The sequence below is a fragment of the Branchiostoma floridae genome, chromosome 14 (genome assembly GCF_000003815.2).
Source record: "Branchiostoma floridae strain S238N-H82 chromosome 14, Bfl_VNyyK, whole genome shotgun sequence".
Lineage (NCBI taxonomy): Eukaryota > Metazoa > Chordata > Leptocardii > Amphioxiformes > Branchiostomatidae > Branchiostoma > Branchiostoma floridae.
Window position 1 is genome coordinate 15,813,073 of NC_049992.1, and position 20,706 is coordinate 15,833,778.

At 40.5% G+C, this 20,706-nt stretch overlaps 1 protein-coding gene across 24 annotated transcripts in view; it reads left to right on the top strand.

Annotated features, from left to right (window-relative positions):
- Window positions 1–20,706, top strand: part of LOC118431007 (basement membrane-specific heparan sulfate proteoglycan core protein-like) — a 117,353-nt gene that overhangs the window by 68,688 nt on the left and 27,959 nt on the right. For 20 of the 24 annotated variants that reach the window (XM_035842056.1, XM_035842063.1, XM_035842062.1 and 17 more), the window contains 29 exons: window positions 219–305; window positions 713–768; window positions 1,060–1,154; window positions 1,649–1,789; window positions 2,012–2,197; window positions 2,674–2,676; window positions 3,000–3,176; window positions 3,700–3,818; window positions 4,012–4,123; window positions 4,674–4,844; window positions 5,177–5,304; window positions 5,688–5,774; window positions 6,153–6,214; window positions 7,765–7,838; window positions 8,935–9,075; window positions 9,595–9,783; window positions 10,500–10,595; window positions 11,152–11,235; window positions 11,826–12,056; window positions 12,584–12,697; window positions 13,152–13,279; window positions 13,824–13,910; window positions 14,654–14,772; window positions 15,751–15,798; window positions 16,366–16,665; window positions 16,973–17,070; window positions 17,346–17,523; window positions 19,444–19,630; window positions 20,110–20,207. In XM_035842056.1, the coding sequence (XP_035697949.1) occupies window positions 219–305; window positions 713–768; window positions 1,060–1,154; window positions 1,649–1,789; window positions 2,012–2,197; window positions 2,674–2,676; window positions 3,000–3,176; window positions 3,700–3,818; window positions 4,012–4,123; window positions 4,674–4,844; window positions 5,177–5,304; window positions 5,688–5,774; window positions 6,153–6,214; window positions 7,765–7,838; window positions 8,935–9,075; window positions 9,595–9,783; window positions 10,500–10,595; window positions 11,152–11,235; window positions 11,826–12,056; window positions 12,584–12,697; window positions 13,152–13,279; window positions 13,824–13,910; window positions 14,654–14,772; window positions 15,751–15,798; window positions 16,366–16,665; window positions 16,973–17,070; window positions 17,346–17,523; window positions 19,444–19,630; window positions 20,110–20,207 (3,596 nt within the window). The remainder of the gene's footprint in view (window positions 1–218; window positions 306–712; window positions 769–1,059; window positions 1,155–1,648; window positions 1,790–2,011; window positions 2,198–2,673; window positions 2,677–2,999; window positions 3,177–3,699; window positions 3,819–4,011; window positions 4,124–4,673; window positions 4,845–5,176; window positions 5,305–5,687; window positions 5,775–6,152; window positions 6,215–7,764; window positions 7,839–8,934; window positions 9,076–9,594; window positions 9,784–10,499; window positions 10,596–11,151; window positions 11,236–11,825; window positions 12,057–12,583; window positions 12,698–13,151; window positions 13,280–13,823; window positions 13,911–14,653; window positions 14,773–15,750; window positions 15,799–16,365; window positions 16,666–16,972; window positions 17,071–17,345; window positions 17,524–19,443; window positions 19,631–20,109; window positions 20,208–20,706) is intronic. The other 4 variants (XM_035842057.1, XM_035842081.1, XM_035842080.1 and 1 more) reach the window with 2 other exon arrangements.

Here is a 20,706-nt window from a genome sequence, read left to right on the forward strand (position 1 = left end):
CGAAGATCTACACGAACGGTGTTGCGTCAGCACTGATTAATTTACATACCTTCCAACAGACTGCAATTATAATGTATTTTGAGGTCATCAACAGTGTACTACATAATTGTCACAATGTATATTAAAACATTGCATTCTAATATATTATGACAGTGACTGTTTATCTAACACTAATGAAGACTATCAGAAGTTAAAGTTTTTTAAATATTCTGTGACAGATTCTCGCCCACCTGTTTCTTGGACTCGGACGGCCAGCCCACCTGTGACGCCTGTCCACCTGGCTACACTGGCAGGAGGTGTGAAAGGTATGTGAAAAGCCATTTCAGTGGCTTCAGTGTTCACTGGATTTTTTTGTTTCATACAAAGTTGACAATAACATGTTTATACCCAGTTTTTACTATACTCCTTACAACCAGAGACTGCCGTATACATAGTCAGTTACACATTCTGCAGTATTGCAAGTTTGAGAGGCAAAATTACCACAGAAGATGGCCTGACTATACAACAGTATAATGCAATCATGCCTGGCTAGCTTCGTTTTGGTGAAATGATTCTGGATGACCCCAGAAAATCCCAAATGGCAAATTTTTAAAGAAGCTACATGGTAGTACAGTTTGTAGTGCTTTACTTTGCTTTCAGCCAAGCACACCAGGTCCGTCTACTCTTCTCATTTAGTGTGTTTTTCTTTTCACAAAACATTTTTTCCTCACAGGTGTTCACCTGGGTACATTGGGAACCCCACCATCCCAGGAGACTATTGCAAGAGAGGTAAGGGGATTTTAAGGCTTTAGAGAATGTTACTGAGGCATTGACAATGACAAGCAATAAGTACTGTAACTACCATGTGCAAGGTCTGTCCTTGGTGCTGAATGTCATCAATTCATATTCTTTTCAGTGGATTCAATATATTGTTCTTTAGAAGTGTAATGAAAACAGATGATGTTGTTAGATGTTGTTAGTGATGTTGTTAGATGTACTCTGGTCTGCATGTTGTGGCCTACTGCTCAGTAAATCTGCGTAGCTCCATCTGAATGCGTTGCATTTTCTGTTCTTCCACAGATAATGTAGTGGGGCCAATCACCCCTGTTGTTGACCGCTGTGATGCCAGAGGAAGCATCAGGCCTGACCCACTGGACGGACAATGCCAGTGCAGGGTGGGTTATCTATGATGTAGCTTGTTTAGTAGTGATTTACTCTTGGCAAGAAACACAAAACAAGTTTCATTACACTTACAATAAGGCAAGAGTAACCACCCAAACTGTTTTTGACAGGAAAATCCTAATTTTTGACTGAAATATCTTAAATCCCATATTACTACCAACCTACTAATTAGTCCCTTGACCTCCAGGTCAGCGGGGGGACAAAGTAGCCATGAAAATAGAGAGATGCCTCCAATCCCTTATTACCTCATGAAAAATGGAGATGTTATTGGGGTGTGTCTGTCTGTGTGTTTGTCTACTTTGTGGTCAGTAAAACATAGGAACAGCTGGATGAATCGTGATGATATTGTGGATAGGTCTTGGGAAGAGGAAGGTCAAGGTGAAGTTTTGGTCTCCAAGCTGCTATACTTGGAGTAGACCTTCTGGTGTTTGTATTTGTGTCCTAGACCTGCTGAGGTCTTGTTTTAAATATGAGTTACTTTTTGCAGGAGAATGTCCAGGGACCTGAGTGTGATGTGTGTAAGCCCAACACCTTCCACCTGTCAGATACCAACTCAGGCGGCTGCATCAGGTGCTTCTGCATGGGAGTTGGCCAGCAGTGCACCAGCACCTCCTGGGGACGTTTCCAGGTACTGCAGAATCATCTATATTACTGTTTTACTGTATTACTTTGTTTTCTTTGCATAGATTTTGTTTGGTGACAATCCCTGTAGTTGGGAAGTATGATATTACCTTATTGCCATATTTTTGTTCTATAGCTACATATATGTTGTATCCTTTCTAAGGGATCAAGCGTAAGAAAATATTACAATTGTAGCCTTATATTTAGTCTGAAATCCGTGCTTTTCTAGGTCAGAGCCAAATTTGAGACAGCTTCCACCCAAGACTTCCAGCTGATGAACAAAGACCAGACGAGGATTGTAGACCAGGGCCTGACGGTCAACCCGGTCACACGGAGTCTGGTGTACCGGCAGTTCCAACAACTCCCACAGGACGTCTACTATTGGCTGCTGCCTGAAAGCTTCCTTGGCAACAAGGTGAAATTTTGTACATGTATATGTTCTTCATTTAGTTCAATTTTTTACTCTCTCCACTATTCCTATATTGAAAAACAAAATGTACTTGTATCTACTTCCCAGTGAGAAAATCACTTCAGTTTCTTTGTATACCATATGATGAGGATGAGAGCTACTACATTGCACTATGTTCATTAAATTACTGTATTGCTTTCCTTTCATGCATATGGTACAGACATAATCATTAATTTGACTATATGCATGTATTTATGCTGCATTTCATCTTCTAGACCTGTTTTGTTCACAAAGTGAAGATTTGTTCTTACTGCATGACAGATTGGTTTCTTATCACTCATGTGGCTGATTTTTTGTTGTTGTATGATGACCTGGGTCATCACTATGGCAACATTAGTTCCTTTCTCATGCTATATGTTTTCTGTGTGTCTTCCCATTTCTCCCATCTCCAATTTTCCCATCTTTACTCCTGATTGAAGTAGATGGTAAGTCTTAAGCCTGAAAACTTGATCCCTTTTCACTTTTCTTGAACTTTCTGCTGGAAGGTTTCATTTCAACATTTCACTTGACACAGTGTTCCATTTTCTCCATGCCTTGATTCCTCCATTATTATGTCTCTTAAATAAGATGATTATCCTATATGTATGCTGTTCCAATTCATATATTCATGATGTCTGTTGTGAACTTTAATGAAGCATATTGTTTGGCTTTTCAGTCAAATTACATGTGACTTACTATGTTTTACATGTGGAAGCAGTGTAGACACTTTAAGTCATCCTCAATGACCTTGTTTGCCCCCCTCCCACAGCTGACCTCCTATGGAGGTGTCCTCAGGTACACCCTGAGCTACCAGCCGGCCCCAGGTGCAGCACCTGTGGTGGACTTTGACGCCCAGCTTTCTGGAAACTCTATCCTGCTGACCTTCAGGCACGAGCAACAGGCTGTCGCCAACATCCCACGGCCCTTCATCATCACTTTCCAGGAGGTACGAATCTATTGGTGTTGAAAAGTTTCAACGACAGGAATGTTTAAATGTAGAAAAATGATGAAAGTAGTCCCATGGCCTTTTTGAGGACATAAGGGCAGTGGTTTATTGTTTGAGTCTAGGGCACTGTATTGGAAGTTAAAGCCCATCCCTTTCTTTCCACTGCCTTTTCCAGCTTCCTTTTTTTATGTCAGGGTGGAGTGAGGAAAGTTAAGTGCCCTTCCTCTGTCCAGGAAGGCCAGGAATCAAACTTGTGACCTCTTAATTTCGTGTCAGGTAGTCTAGCCACGTGTTCAATATGGTACCATGGGTTTGCAACTTTGCATCATTTGGGCCTGCAGCCAGTCTATGCTACCTGCAATCAAATCTTTGTGAGTAAAGACAAGGGAAGAGAAATGGTAACTTTGGATAATATAGACTTGGGATGGACACGATTAGGCACCATTTTTATCCTGTTGAAACCAAAGAGTATTTTCTTTGTTGCATAGAAACTTGACTGAATTTTTTGTTCTAATGAATACAGCAATACTGGAGAAGACTGGACGGTGAGCCTGCCACCAGGGAGCACATGTTGATGGCACTGGCAAATGTGGATGCACTGATGATCCGAGCTACGTATGCAACCGCCATGATGGAATCAAGGTGACAGTTCAGTTTCATGAAATTCATGCTTTTCACTGTACCTTTTATGATTCCCTTCCTTTGATATTTGATATGCATAAGTTACACATGTAGGTATTAGTAGGAAATGTATGAAGAATCTGATTGCTGTGTTGATCAGAATTAAGTAATTATCTTGACTAAGCTGACTTTGTTTCCCAACATTTCACTGCAGCATTTCTGATGTGTCCCTGGACATAGCAGAGGACAGGGCAACTGGCCAGGGCCCAGCACTGCATGTGGAACAGTGTGTGTGTCCACCTGGGTATGCCGGACTGTCCTGTGAGGTGGGTGGTTCAATATGTTCCTGCTATTTTTCATAAATTTGTCAAAGTCATTGATGTAGACATAATTGTACAATTTGGACAAGGTGATGAAAAAATGTACAAAAATTTAGATCAGTACTGGTTGGTTTGTGAGACAGAAATTTCAATGTACACAAGTAAAAGAAGTCAAACCCAACCTGTGTAGAAATAGCCAGCACTAGTATTTGAGTAGCCTCACAATACCCCTGCTCACTGTATGTTCCCTATGTTTCTACCATGTACCTGCACTTATTAGTTTCCAGGCATGAACTTGCAAATAAATTTGTATATTTAATAAGAGAAGTTGACCAATGCAGATGAAACAATTTACAATTTGACATTTGTCATTGTTCTGTTACATCAATTGATCTCATATTTGATGTATCATTGTACTTAATGTATATACCTCTGGAAGAAATGTCAAGCTAATTGTAGCTCTAAATAAAGCCAAGTCATGTATATGAAAGGAAGTTTTAAGCCTCTAAGGATTGTGTTCTATGAAAATGCTGAAACATCATTATTATTTCTGCAGGAGTGTGCACCAGGCTATGGCAGGAATGGCGAGGGGTTGTACCTGGGTATGTGTGTACCAGGAGGGGATGCTGGGACAGGTGGAACAGGTGGTACAGATCAAACTGGCCCCGGTCAAGACTGCAGCTGCAACAACCATGCCTATGGCTGTGATGACCAAGGAGTGTGTCAGGTAGAGGCCAACATTTGGACAATTCTGTTTTCAGAACTAAAGTTTGCCTTTTGCTAATAGGACTTTTCTCTGTTAGACGTCCAGCACTTGAAAGTGAAACACTGTTTACAATCCTGCATACAATCCTTACGAGGACAAGTTCAACTCTATTTTTGCAGTTAGATGTACAAGTATTGATTTGTTCTGCCAGTTCATTCTAGTGACGCTGAAGAAAAGTGATGGATGTCTAATACGCAAGTAAACTTTATCCAGTTGTGGAGATTTAATTGCCTTTTCATATTGTTTATCTGAATGTCTACTTAACATTGTTTATGTGTCATGAATTCCTACAGAATTGTCAGCACAACACAGAGGGACCGAACTGTGACCGTTGTCGCCCTGGTTTCTATGGCGACCCCACCAGGGGCAATGCAGACGACTGCCTGGAGTGTCCATGCCCTCTGTCTATCCCATCCAACCAGTGAGCTTCTCATTCTTTCATAGTTTCTCTGTACAGTGAAAATTCAAATCAGATAAAGCAGATGATTTTCCGCAAGACTATCAGAGATGCATTTTGTATATTGGTGGTAGAATGGTTTCTTGTACAAAGGATATGCAAAATGATAAGCAACAGTGCAAGTTATTAATATGATCCCATATAGCAACAGTGCAAGTTAATGTAAATAAATAAATAAAATAAATCAATAAATATGACCCTCAGTAGAATCATTTCATGTAAAAACATGACTCTGCATAGCAACAGGTTAAGTGTTGTACACTGTTTTATGACTGAAAGGTTAAGTTTAGGAAAATGAAAAGCTTGAATATAGAGTTGTTTATGTTTTGTTGTCATTTCTCTTGCAGGTTCTCTCCCACCTGTTTCCTGGATATTGATAGACAGCCCACCTGTGATGCCTGCCCACCTGGCTACACTGGCAGGAGGTGTGAAAGGTGAGCTACAGTCAGCATTCTTATTGATGTTACTATATATTACTGTAAATGCATTTAAGTTCGCAGGGATTTAATTTTGCGGCAGTGGGATAATGGAGTGTTTGCGGTGGCCATCCTGCAAACGTATTTACAGTACTGTACTGTACTGTAGTCGCATACTGTATTATGAATATTCGTGGTGGTTATAAGTTCGTGGTTCAGTGGCCATGAAAACCGTGAATATAAAACCACTGCAAAAGTTTCTGCATTTACAATATTTAGTGTGGATACAAACAATGTATGCTTTAGTGGATTGTTGGAGAAAAGGTTTTCAGGTGAACTTTGGTCAATGTGAAATGCTTGCAGGTCAGTAACTGTACTCCTATCCCCTTTTGACAGATGTGACTCAGGATACACAGGCAATCCCAGCATCCCAGGGGACTCCTGCAGACCTGTACAAGGTACGGACATACACGCATTTTGGTACCTCACAGAGCTGATCACTCTAGGCAAGAATTGTTTGGGGGGAGGGTGAGAATTTCATTACAATAGAGGCCTAGGGACACAAATGTTAAGCAACCACTACTTCATGTACAGTCTGTACAAGGAAGGAATTTCGTTACGACTTCCATGTTTGCTCCTTTCTAGAAAAACAGAATGACATGTTACTGATGGAACTGAAACCAGGACAGTTGTGTTTGTCTTGTCTTCTTACCCTTCTGCATCCCTTATGTCAGACCTTTATTTTGATGATGACTAGGTACTAGGGATGTTGTTCTTAACAACGTAAAAATGTCAAGTTTCCTACCTAGTAAAAATAAACTCTTTCAACTCTCTTTTGACAGATATTAGATACAGACTAAAAATGTATGTAAAACCTCATTCCCCTAGCTGACAAGCAACTATTTCTCTAATTTCTATAATTGTAGATACTGTTGCTCTTAATGACAGATATACTTCCTTATTAGTAAACCCCTGTAACTAAAACATTATGGTTTGACCTACCCTCCAAATGTTCTCCTTTGCATAGAGAGATTTTTATTTGTTGGCTGACTTGTTACTAACCTTTTAGCCTTATTGTCAGGACCAGTAGTAGTCCTGTGCAATCAGTGCCTGACCGAACAAGGTTAATAACCCGTGTCTGTGTACTGTTTGATGTATGAAATATCCCAGGCGGTAACGGACAGGGAAATGTCATCAAGGTTCCTTGGAACAAGTTCGACGGCGGTGAGCACGCTTTCCCATAATGCCGCTGCTGTGTCTGTGTGCAGCCTGCTGCCGCTGCCTCACACATGCTCATGACATGGACTGTTGTCTGTCTTCTGTCCTGTCTGGGCAATACTCATTCTTTCACTTGGTTCTAAGGTTTCACTTTTCTGTCTTCTGCCAAAAAGTGTATGAGATGTTGGAGCCAAGTTACGAATAGTATGCCCATATGACATTACCTCCATTGCGCCCACTTGCCCCAGTTGTACAGGGTATCGTCTTTGCTATATGTTTACATGGTGATTTTTAGTTTCATTTTTTTTTTGGTCTCCATTTTCATTTCAGGCTGTAGATTAGAACGCTATACAGGGTGAAGGATAAACATGTATGTGTACGTAGTGTTTAAGACATGCTGTAATGAGAAGTAAGTAAGGATCCTGTAAGGATTATGAAGCTTATACATTTTATAGATGTATGCTACATGATTCAGTGTCACAATTGCCAATTTTGCTCTCACGCTTCACCTCAGATTGTACTAGCATCACAAGCACTTTAAAACTGCACTGACTTGCTGTACTTTGGACCAGGAATGTTCCCACAACCTGTTCTTTAGGATAGGAAGAACATTAGAGTTTAATGGATCTGAACTTGGACATGAAAATAATGATTCTTTGATTTTCCTGAACCTAAGAAAAACATTTGGAGGTTCTGCCCAAGGACAGTTGGCCACCAAAGACGAGGACATTCCTGGTGTAGAAGTGTACCATGTTTTCAGGGTTCTCATCCAAATATGCTTTTTGCACAGAGAACAACTGTCAATGTAATGATGCTGGCAGCTTCTCAGCTGACTGCGATGCCAATGGACAGTGTAACTGCAAGGTAGGTTTGTCCTTTTGTATGTCCTGACAGTGTTTGTTATTAGAGTAATGTTTTTTTTTCCAGGCTACAGTCCTAGAAAAGACATACAGTTTAGCCTCCTTCACAGACTTTGCCCTACATACAGTTACAGGTAGTCAGCAAATTGTTACAGTTAATTTTGCCAAGAAGACCCCTCAATCAGGGGACCAGTAAAATCTGGTCTATGTATATGGATAGGGGGTCACTGTACCAGAATTCTTTATGTTTGTGTCAATGGAAAAAATATCCAAGACATGCCAAAAAACAGTGGCCAGGTGGTAGACTCTACCAGGCTTCGTGGATCGGTGGTCTAATTGTAGAAATTGGACAAATAGAATCTATAGTACGCTAGGGAAGTTAGCCGGCCAGAAGAGTACGTTTCCTCACCACGAAGACTGTGCGGGGTCGCTATGTTCTTTGAAGTCCACTAATCGCTATCTAATAGGTGCGAAGTGGTTTATTGCTTTCCGACTCCGTGACGGGTCTTGACTGCAGCGGCCGGGACTTCTCACGGTTATCGTCATAAGCCCTCGGGTCGGCCATTGCATCCCAAAATGAGTCCTTTTTGCCTCCAAACTTCACCAAAAAGGTACAGCTTGGCCACACTCAACAGGGAAAAAATGCAATCTCTTTTCGCGACCGATTGCTGCAGATTGACCGCACAAGAATTTACCTATAGCGTAAACTGTTATCATGTTACATTTCATCGCAAAATTAACCTCACTCTAGCCTACATTGTTTCAAAAGCATTTATATTTTAGCAAAAAAACGGCGTCCAAAACATCATTTTGCCGCGTTTTGTTGTCGATCCCAGTTTGACCTTGTCCCAAACCGAGCTGTTTCCCACTGGGCGCTGGCCAATTTATGACTTAAATTATCTCCAGCGCTGAGCTACTTCCTTTGTACAAATAACGGCGGGATTAATTCTCTGTCGTTTGTTCTTAGCGACCCCGCACAGGCTTCGTGGTGAGGATAATGATTCTACCGATCCACGGAGCCTGGTAGAGGCTAGCCAGGTGGTTCTTATGTAGAGGTTGTCACTTGTAGAGGGTTGACTGTATCTTGATATTCTTCTTAGGATGGATTGACTGGGCTGCGATGTGACCAGTGTCTTCCTGGCTACTTCTTCCTGAACCCGCGGAACCCTGACGGCTGCATGGAGTGCTTCTGTATGGGGGTCACTGATCAGTGCAACAGCTCCCCCTACTTCAGGGATCAGGTATGGCAGCTGTTGTCTTTAATTTGCACCATTTTATACATACATTGTAAATTGTTTACAGTAGTGTTTGTGTCTTAATGACAGGACCCATCCCTCTGTCCCAGGACAGAAATTTGCTTGTTGGGATGGACAAGCTTTTACCCCTTCCGTTTAAGAACTTCATTACCTGAAGTTGATCAAAATGTACTTTAGAATAAACTAAACATAACAGATGTAACAATGAAAATTAATGATATACATTAAGCTTTCCAAATGATGACAGGGACAGGAAGAGAACTTAAAGCCAGAGAGTGCTCTGCTTATGGATGCAATGAATCAAATATACCTCTTTCCATTTGACATTTTGATATACCCTTATCATTAAAAGTAAATTCCTTTGCATTTTAACATCATATAGATAGAAAAACATGTTGGTTCAATACGTAGAAACAATCTTCAGGTTCAGACAAATGCCTCAGTCACTCTAGAGGTTCAGAGAAATGTCCCTGTCACTCAAGTACTGCCTTATTTGTTTCAAAGGTGGAGGCGACGTTCTTGCAGCAAGGAAACTTCCAGGAGTTTGCTCTGGTGAACATGGCCATGACACGACGTGTCACCACAGGTTTCCGAGTCAACCCCTCCTCCCGTGACCTGCAGTACCAGGGCTTCAGCCAGCTGGACAGCGACCCGTACTTCTGGCAGCTGCCCTCTTCTTTCCGGGGCAATAAGGTTTGTTTGTTTCTCATAACAGGTGGTTTGTGCAGGAAGTCTATAACGCTAGTTCACCTATATCCATGGGGTAACCTATATCTATTGCTTTTGAATAGGGGGTGTTTATGGATATCAAGTGCGGACGGTGGCTTCTAATTACAATTCTTTCAAACTACTGCAGTTTGAAACCACCATCTGTCAACTTGACATCCTGAAATATGTAAAAGTATGTAAAAGCAACGGATATAGGTTACCCCACGGATAAAGGTGAAATAGCATTTTGACATACTCAATGTATCTCTCCTCAACTTGGAACCTCCAGCTTTGTCCCATCTGAGAGGACTTCCGTAGAAGGAACCAGGTATTCATTTTCACCTAAAGTTGATTGAGGAAATAGTTGTTAATTGCCATTGACGAGTGGCAAATTTGGGGCCTGCTAGGCATGCGAACCCAGAGTCAACAAGTACTGTTTCAGTTTGAAACCTGGTGCTCAGTCCTTGACATCTTCTCCTATAGCATTGGCAGCCTTTTAGGCCTGAATATATTTTGGTTACAGAGTTAGGCAGAAAGGAAAGGAAATTAGGGTTTATGATGCAGGTTGGCACCTACAGAATGTTGCAGCCATCGCATTTCATTTTTATCTTGTGCTCTTCTTTTACTTCTATCCGTTACTTGCTACTAGTATGTTCCAGGTACAATAAGTAACACAAAACTGTGTTGTATTCTGCCCACAGGTGACAGCCTATGGAGGAAGGCTGGTGTACAGTGTGTCACATGTCCCCACTCCAACTGGCAGGCCCTTGGTGGGACTGGTTGATGTAGAACTCATTGTAAGTACAATGCCATGTACATTTGATTTAACTGTATAAACTTAATGGTAAAAGTCTAAGTCAATAGAATAATTGTTCAATCTGTGACTCTTGTAAACACGTAAAACAAGTTTCTCCAAATTAACCTTTTACAATAAAAAGTTGAAGTCTTGCCATTTTATGGCAGTAAGGCAGTGTGTTATTGATCTGCTGTGTCAAGGGCACGGAGTTTGAGGGCAGAGCTATCCTCTCTCCTTCCACCACATTTTACCACAACAATCAAAGTCAGGAACCTATTTTTACACCTGGGTGGAGGAGAGTTGTGTGTTTAGTTGTGTAATGTGCCTTTCCCAAGGACACAACATCTTGTCAGAAATAACAGGAATTGAACCTGTAACCTTCGGATCACGAGTTCTATAACCTAGCCACTTCACTAGACACATCACTGCATAATACTATGTGAGTGAACCAGTCTTCAGTACACACAAAGGCAAATATGTGTGTAATACAAGTGTTGCTGTGCTTAAAAGAAAGGTTGTTCCATTGTTTTGTGAAAATTGATTTTGTTCTTCTCTAGGGTAATGAGATCATGCTGATGTACAGACACAACCAACAACTGACTCCCAGGGAATCCAGGACGTTTGAAGTTATCTTTAGAGAGGTAAGGAGCCGGAGGACTTACCATCCATGTATAGACTTTTGAGACTTTGAGACATACATGTATATGCAGATACATCTGTTATATAAATGTTTTTAGATCTGTACATGCACTACAGTGCACTTTTTTTAAACTTCACTAGTATATCTACAAAACTGCTGTGTTGTAAAGGAGTTGATATTGTCTGTTGAGATTGTGTGTTAGGTTAAGTCTTTATACTGTTGACTGATACAAATTCATAAACCAAAATGCTCCATTAACCTGAAAAAGAAGCTACGATTAACAATTGTGAGTGAGTGTGAGTGACAATCATGGTCCGAAATACTATGTGCATATTCTTGATATTTATGTCAAAAGAAATGTTGTATTGCTTGTTGAAAATTAGCTTTAAGTTAGTTACCTATATTTCAAATTCATGCTGTAAAGAAAGGCAGTAAGGTTTGTAATGAAGTTTTGCTAACATTTTGCAGTTTTTATCTTAGGCCAAAATTTGTTCTGTACACCTAGATTTTAAAGATTTTTAGCATAGGTGCACAAGGTGCTCCAGAATGAATGTCTAGCCCTGTACAACTTGACTTCTCTCTCCTCTGCAGGAATACTGGCAGCGAGCTGACGGGGTTCCAGCCACGAGAGAGCAGATCCTGATGGCGCTGGCGGACGTGGAGAACATCCTGATCCGTGCCTCGTACAACAGCGAGATGCAGCAGTCGTCCATCAGGGACGTGAGCATGGACATCGCCGTGCCCCAGAACACCGGACAGCTGCTGGCAGTGGAGGTGGAGGAGTGCAGGTGCCCACCTGGCTACATGGGGCTCTCCTGTCAGGTGATCACAGAGCTTTACAATATTCAAGTTCTATGCTGAAAACTTCTTTCCTAGAACTATACCTTTATGGTACAGGTTACCTGATGTGTTACCTTAAAACATTTCAAGACTAAGGTGAACTGACATCTGCCATCACAATCCAGTTATTGTAACCCAAAAGTGGTTTACAAGCTGTTTTACCAGCAAACAAACATCATTTGTAAGATATATACAACAAATAATCTGTTGACTTTGTGCAAGTTGTGACTTCTAGAATGGAGGCTGATCTCAACGTTTAACACAATAGTAGCACTTGTATATAATTTTTTGAGGCATCCATTTGTTATGATCTTGGCCTCCTTTCCACTGGATGGAGACAAGTTGATCAACCAGTAAGGTTTTGCATCAAGTGCCCTTAAGGAAGAGTCACCTTGTTCAGGTAGTTGAAGTAGAAAAATACAAACTTTTTACTAAGTGTACATGTGTCTCCAAGTGAGAAGAATTATTTACATTGATATTAATCATATAACCACATTCTTGTAATACAGGACTGTGCCCCTGGGTTCACCCGGAACGGAGAGGGGCTGTACCTGGGCATGTGTGCACCTTGTGACTGTAACGGCCACGCCTCTACATGTGACCCTGAGACAGGTGCCTGTCAGGTAAGATAAGAAACACAAGATTATTGTCATAGATGCATCTACTTTTGCAGTGGCATTTGCAGTTGGAGGGGAAAGGAGATATGTGAAGTTTGCTGTTGAAACAATTCTGTTAGTAGTACAGGAAAATTACAAAACATTTATTCCCAGCATGATGGTTCTGCATCAAGAGCTGACTGAAAAACAGCAAAAGTAAAATCCTACTTCAAGATTTACCTGCAATTGTTTGTTTGCTTGTTTTATTTTGATGTCCATTAGACTTAACAATATAATCATAAAATCTATTCTTCCTGGAGTCTAATAGTATATAAAATTACAATCAAATAACATAAGTCAACATAAGTGTACAACAAGTACAACATAAGAAGTATCAAATTTGTATTTCCTCCAGTAATTACACAATGCACAAGGCCGCACCACAATCTGATATCCATGATTCTTATGTATATATCTCCAGGGCTGTAGAGACAACACCATTGGTGAATACTGTGACCAGTGTGCTCCTGGTTTCTTCGGGGACCCGTCTAGTGGCAGGCCTGATGCCTGTAGGCCCTGTCCCTGCCCACTGCCATCTGTCAATAACCAGTAAGTTCACCATTAACTTGGCCAAGGTGGAGACTGGTTCAGAAAAAAACAGACCTGAAAAAAATAAGTTGATCGATTTGAAAATTAACAGATTGTACCGGGTTTACCGGTTCAAGAAAATCAGAAGAGTGAAGTAGAGGAGAGTTGATAGTTATTTTTACCAACTTGAAGCTTCTACCTAGTGGAGACATTTTCTTGATCATTTGTATATTTGATAATTTTATGAGCTGCTAAGGCCTTCTTTCCACTTAGGATTGAGACAAGTTGAGCGACCAACATTAGATTAATATGACCTGTAACTTTGTTAATTAAGTATGATATATGATGTAAAAGAATGACTCAGAAGACAACAAAACATGCAAAATGTATACTATGTAATCTTCACTTCTTCATCAATGAGATTCATTTAAGATACTAATAGCAAGAGTTTTGGTTGAGCAATGGTCGCCACCTTAGTGAAAAGAACAATGGATAAAAAGATCTCAAGTTGTCGATGGATTTTTTTGTATCTGTCTTCTGTTTAATACACGTCTGTATTTTCCAGGTTCTCCCCCACGTGTTTCTTGGATACCGACAGCAGACCCACCTGTGATGCCTGCCCACCTGGGTATTCAGGACGGGACTGTGGAGAGTAAGTTGTGTACATGTGACAGTCAGCTGCCGTTTCTACTTCTCATTGTCAGCTGCAATTTCAGACAATGATAGACCAAGCTTAGTACATGTGTACTAATGGTTAAAGGGGCATTCCACTCCACACGGGAGTGTTATTTTCCGATAGATATTGATTTTAGGAAGTGATAACTGCATACTACATGTACTTCACATTATACGATAAAGTACCCAGTTGCTCCACATGAATCAAAAACATTCAGTCTTCTACTTAACTCCCCAAGTACCCTCTAATTTAATTAATCCTATGGTTGAATACAATGCAAAAGTTTTAGGTAAGGTTACAAAACTAATTTCAGGTTCGCTAAGAAATCTCGTCTTGTTCTTGTATTTCTTTGCTATCTTATGAGCAATTTGCCTTTTCGGTGTGCTTAGCGTACCTCATTTATTCCGAAAATATGTACGATAAACAAAGTGTCTATGCGTATAGGAAATGCATGGGTAGGGTCTGCATGGGTTTAGTGAGTGTCATTATTGTTTTATGAAACGCACATCACGTAATTCATCCCAAGGTGAATTCCACAAAATTCGGCTGATTATGTATTCATTGACACATTATCTATTGGAAAACAAGACTCCCTTCTGGAGTGGAATGCCCCTTAACCTCATAGTATCACAGATTTTTTTTTCAAGTTGTCAAATTGTCAGTTACGTTTTCTTTTGCAATGGAATAGAAAAGTCATTTTGTTGCCACCCTTTCTTCAGGTGTTCACCTGGCTACAACGGCAACCCCAGAGTTCCTGGTGGTAGGTGCACCCCCATTGGAGTTGGCCCTGGACCTGGGGTTGGCCCTGGACCTGAAGTAGGCCCTGGCCCTGGCCCAAGTAAGTTGACTGTTATGCAGGAACGTTATACATGTACATGACTGATGTGTTTTTCAACATATGTGTTGTTTATTGTGACTTTCAAATCAGTTGTGATGTAACGTTAGTTCACCTTTATCCGCAGAGTAACCTATATTTGCTGTTTTTTTAAACGGGTGATTCAGGGATAGCAAGTCGACAGACTGTGGTTTAAAACTGCAATATTGTGAAAATATCGCAATATGAAACCACCGCCCGTTGACATGATATCCCTAAAATACTATGTTTTAAGAACAACGGATATAGGTTACCCTGCGGATAAAGGTGAATTGGTGTTACCAAATTTTTCCATTCATACATCTGTGTACTACATACATGTAGGTAACAACCATTTCATTCTATTTGTGTAATGTTTTGTTATTAACATGTGATTTGTATATTATGAGCAGTTCTGTACATTTGATGTCAAAGCTGCATCAGCTGTTTCTTCACATCATCAGGACTAGACAGTTTTGTCAGAATGTGCTTTTAGGTGGAATTAAAATTGATTTTTTTATTAACAACACATGATGGAAACACACTCAAATCATTGATTCATGCAACCACCTAAACAAAGAAGAGTACCTTAGTTAATACCAAGAAAATTATTCAGACAGAAAATAAGAGTTTATGAAATGAAAAAGTCTATTGAAGCAGATATATAGGGCGATGCTCAGAAATTAGTTATTATGAAAGCATTATGTAAAGTAAGATTTGAGAATTGTTTGCTGTAGACAGAAAGAATTTAGGAAGATCCTCTTAGATTTCATGTAGATAGAATCAGTGTTATTGATTTGATGGTGCTTAACTATAATATAAGACTTGTGTGTAGATCAAAAGACACAGTGTACTCTGTGGGGACATCCTTCACCCCCCTCCCCCCCACTCTGTACACTGGTCTTGTTACCACCCTGGTTAATGATGTCTCCTTCTGTGTGTCTGTGTGTGTAACAAAAACAGGCCGTTATCCCACATATGGAAACGTGCCTGAAAGGATGACAGATGAGGGTAAGACTAAGAAGAATAGTGGGAGATGCCACAGTAGCCTTTAGCCCTACTGCATATTTCCTGCCCCTTTCCCCTGGCTATTTATGTGTTCATGTTCATCAACTATATGTACATGTATGTTGGCAACTGTAAGCTTGATAGTCTGTAGATTGACTGCATTTTGCCACCCTTTAGATGTGCTTCATTCATTGTTGAGCTGAGGGAATAGGGGCAGAGCAGAATTTTGCTTAGTGTGGCTTTTCTTCTGCACGAAAATGACAAGCAGCATCCAAGTATAGTTCTGCAGTGTAAGCTGTGAAAACTAGGAAAGATAGAGATGGGAGCAGTTGGGCATGAAAGCCTGGAAAAGTGGAACTATAAAAGCATGATTAGCATCCTGCTTTGAAAATGTCAGTGCAGTGCATTTTGTAAAGGAGAAAATGTTCAACAATGTGCATGTGTCCTATTTTAGAAGTGACAGTCTTAGTTTTTTTAATCAGTTAGTTTTGAGCTTTGCATGAACGTTCAATATGGTATGGTGCTGTTAGAATTCTTATGACTAAATTTTATGTTTCTTTTATAATCTAGTTGGCCCTGGTCCAGGCCCCATCGCCCCTCAGCAGCCTTCCATCCAGATCTACCCACAACAAGCCACGGAGACCGCTGGACGTTCCGCACAATTCCGCTGTGACGTCTCTGGCGCTCCGCCGTTCCAGATTAGCTGGGGACGCAGCGACGGCCGCCCGCTCCCGCAGCGGTACAGGCTGTCCAATGAGAACTCAGTACTGACCATCAGTAACTTGGAGTCTGGCGACAGCGGTTACTTCATCTGTCGAGGCTCAAACTTGTACGGAACAGCACAGGCTCAGGCCCAACTGACAGTCACTGGTAAGTCACATGGTGTATTATTATAATAGAAGTAATAGAAGCAGATACTAGACTGGGCATGCATCAGGATCAAACTGTTTCTATCTTTATAGTCATGTACTGGTACTGGCATTAAAGAGTGTTACCATCAGTTAGTTACTAAATCATGCTGTTAGCAGGCATTCTACTGGACAGGGCCCTGAAGAGAGGGTCCCAATGAGCCCCAGATAATAAGAGATTGTGTAACACAGGCTATGTTAGTTACAACATTAATGTTATAGTCAGTAATGATGAACTGTGACTTGTAATCTCCTTCTCCCTCTTGCAGCCCCAACTGTCCCCATCAGAGTGATTGTAGATGAGCCCAAGACCCTACAAGCCACTCAAGGACAAACTGTGCAGTTCAAGTGTATTGCCTTCAGCCAGGTATGAAGATATACCCTCGGTATAGCCTTCTGTATGTGTGTATGTAGCCATTGTGACTGTTCCTAGCATTCCTCACTTCCTCAAGTTACATTGTATAACTATGAGCTTGCTTGTACATGAATGAGATGCATACTTGAATGTTACTGATTTGTCATTGAAAGAACTTAAAGAGAAACATTGTCAACTGTGTCTTAGCAAGTCATGTCACTATCTACATGTAGTTTCTACTCATTTGCAAAAGCATCTTTACACTTTTCTCCTCGTTGATGTACCAGGTCACATACACCCTGGTGTGGACGAAGAACGATGGCAGTGGGCTGCCTGCAGAAGCCACGGACTTCATGGGAATCCTCACCATTCCGAACGTCCAACAGCAGCACACTGGCGTCTACACGTGCACGGGCTCCAACATGTACAGTATTGCACAAGACTCTGCGCAGTTGTACGTCCAAGGTACGTGGTGGGGATAGAAGAGAGGCTTGGCCACACGAGAATCCTCTTTCTTGTATAACAGGCTCCTGCATGAGGACTTCAGTTTGAGACTGTAGCATTGCGAGTATGATATCACCTTGGCAAAAGGTGGAGGGAAATGCAGTGCATGTTGCATGTGGAAGGAATGGCATGAAGGGACCATGCATGTGCAGTATTATGTTTATTGTTGTGTTGCATTGTTGTTGTCATGCTATTTTCTTAGTAGTTGCTGAATTATGTGTGCATGACATAAAAGTTTATTTTAAGAAGTTAATGTTTGTGAAGAGTTTGTGTTTTTATCCTTAGTAATTTTAGGAATAACTTCTTGTTCAGTTCAAATTTCCCTTCCTTGATCTATGACTTTTCTCCTTTTTCTCGTGTTCCATTTGTGTTCTTGTTGTTCATAAATGACTCACATGTAAATGTGGACTCTAGATCAACTTGCTGTAGATCTATAAACTCAGGTATACAAAACTGCCTCATTTTCCCACAAAAGTTGCTAACTCTTGTATGGTGAGAAGTAAACACAAAGAGGCAGAATATAAAAGCTGAAATATTACATAGAATTATGACTGTACTACTATATGATCTAGATATATTTGATTCTTAACAAATTTGTATTGAAATTTTTTACTCCTATCAAAGAAATAATTACTAGTTTTATATCTGCATGGTGTCTGTAATACACAAAGTGTACTGTCTCACATTTATGTTGCATTTGTATGAGATTTGTGTGTTGCATAATATGTTCCTTGTTGTTGCTACAAAGAAAACTGCATGTACATGTGCATTGTTGATGCTAAATAATAGTTGGGTGTCAGTTATATCCATGTGTGGCAAATAGTACATGTAGTAGCAGATGTCTGTATACTACAGTATAGTCTACAAATGTATATTTCCTGGCTGTTGTGACATGAACATCAATAAAGTATCTAACAGCAACAGAATCATATTCCGATTAAACTGTTTTACGTCTTGTATAATTTGTGGTGTAAAATTACTAAACCCACGAACATGTGTTGTAACAAAATGGGACTTACAAAATTTTGATACATCTGCTTCTATGGGCCTTCAACAAAGTTTGATTTGATTTTATGCATCTTGTTTTGATTTTACTACATGTACATTTATGTAATGCATGTTGCACGTAAGGGTGGGGAGGGGGGCAAGGTTTGCTGATGTATGTTGTTGTATGCTACACTGGCCACTGAAATGCATGTGTTGTCCTGGTCTTGTGTTTGTGTGTTCCACCCGCCTGTGTGACACGTTACGTTGTGCTGTGATACTGCATTGCTGCATGGCGTGCAGCTCGTTGGGAGGAACCACTCTCTCAGGGGGACCTTCCTTCTGGAGTCCAGAACGTGGACAGTGGTAATGTGCAATGTGTACCCTGTAAATGGGATATTCTTAAACACCTAGCTAGGTGTTATCAAGAGCTGCAACAGAGCTTTATACATATTGTTAATGATAATATACACAGGCATTTTTAAGAATAAGCAAGTCACGTTACATGTAGCGGCAATGCAATAAATGGAAATGAAGTATAGTCAGCCTTACAACTGATAAAACACATACTGTACAGAACACAGCTTAGTGCTGAACTGCTTTCCACCCTTTTGACTGCAATGCGGCACAACTAGTTTTACGTCACACATGTTAAAGCTTATACTGCCTTTCTCTTAGCCACCAAATATTGTCGTATCAAAAACCATTTCAAGTGCAATTAATGTGCATATGGCATATTGCCTTCGTTCTCTGTACAACTGTCTACTTTGCTCTTTGACTTCTTTTGCATTCCTTTTTCTGCAATGTCCTGTCTGTGTACTGTATGGTGTATATCTATTTAGCAAGGCCCAGGCGAACAATTATGCATGTATTGATGACATAATGTTTTCTGACCAGCATTGTCCCAGAGTGACGTCAATCCACCAGAGGTTCGCATCGAGCCTCGCTTCCAGACCGTTAACATCGGTGACCCCGTGCAGTTCCGCTGCATCTCGTCAGGATTCCCGCCACCGCAGGTGGAATGGACGGGCGGCCACCGCGGCATCCTCAACCCCACGTCATCGTTTGTGGATGGAGTCTTCAGGTTAGTTTGTCAGTTAGAATGGAATCTGATACAAAATCTACAATGTTGTTTAAGGTAGAATACAGAATAGTCACTGTGACAGGTGTTCCTTCTTTGTTTTTTTTTTGTCTATTGCAGTGTGTATTCGAAAACATCACCATAAACACTCGATAACTTGAGTTGTGACAGCACAACCAAAACTTTTTCATCGGCTATTCCAAGATCAGAGTGTTGTATCCTGCATCGTTATAGCATTCTAAGACTTGCTTTGTATTTACTAGTATTACATTCTGTTGTCATTTATCAAACAAATTATTCATATACTATTTTCCAAACAATCCTGAAGATTTTGAAAACATTATGCTGTGATCACAAACTTAATGCCAGAAATTAGGATAGAATTCATGACTTTGGACAGTGCAATTTCTGAAATAAGCTTTTCAGCATTTCAGACCAAACATTGAATTTGAAATGAATTGAATTTTCTGTTTTGCCCCCAGCATCCCTGCTGCTATTAGGCAGGATGAGGCTGAGTACTTCTGCAAGGCCAGGAACTCTGCTGGAGAAACTAGTGTTCGCACTGTGCTGTATGTACGATGTAAGTATCATCTTTGTTGAAAGGCATTTTCTGTTCTGTTAGCTGCATTAGTTTACCAAGGCATCTTGAATAGAATTTTTAAAGCAGTCTGTTGTAAAAAGTTTCTGATAGTTAGTAGCAATATCTGTTTCAACATCTTGATCATGTACTGAAGCAAATACACAAACTCATAATGTAATGAAAACTTAAGTCTTTCATTGTTGCTTAAGACAATCATATACAATGTATCTTCTTGTTCAGCTGAGCACTCATGCTGTAAAACATGGCTTAATAACTGTTACAGTAAACCGTAAACGTGTCACAGGCAATTTTCTTACTGGGCTTCATAAAATTGTGAACTGCAGCTTTATGCATTCAGAATTGCGACAATTTCTCCAACAAATAAGGTTTTACTAGTGCTTTGTGCTTTTCTGACTTGTTTGCTCCTTGGCAAAGCCCTAATGAATAAGACTGTAAATAATTTGTTTTTCCTGCTTTGTACTAGTCTTGTTTTTTTTCC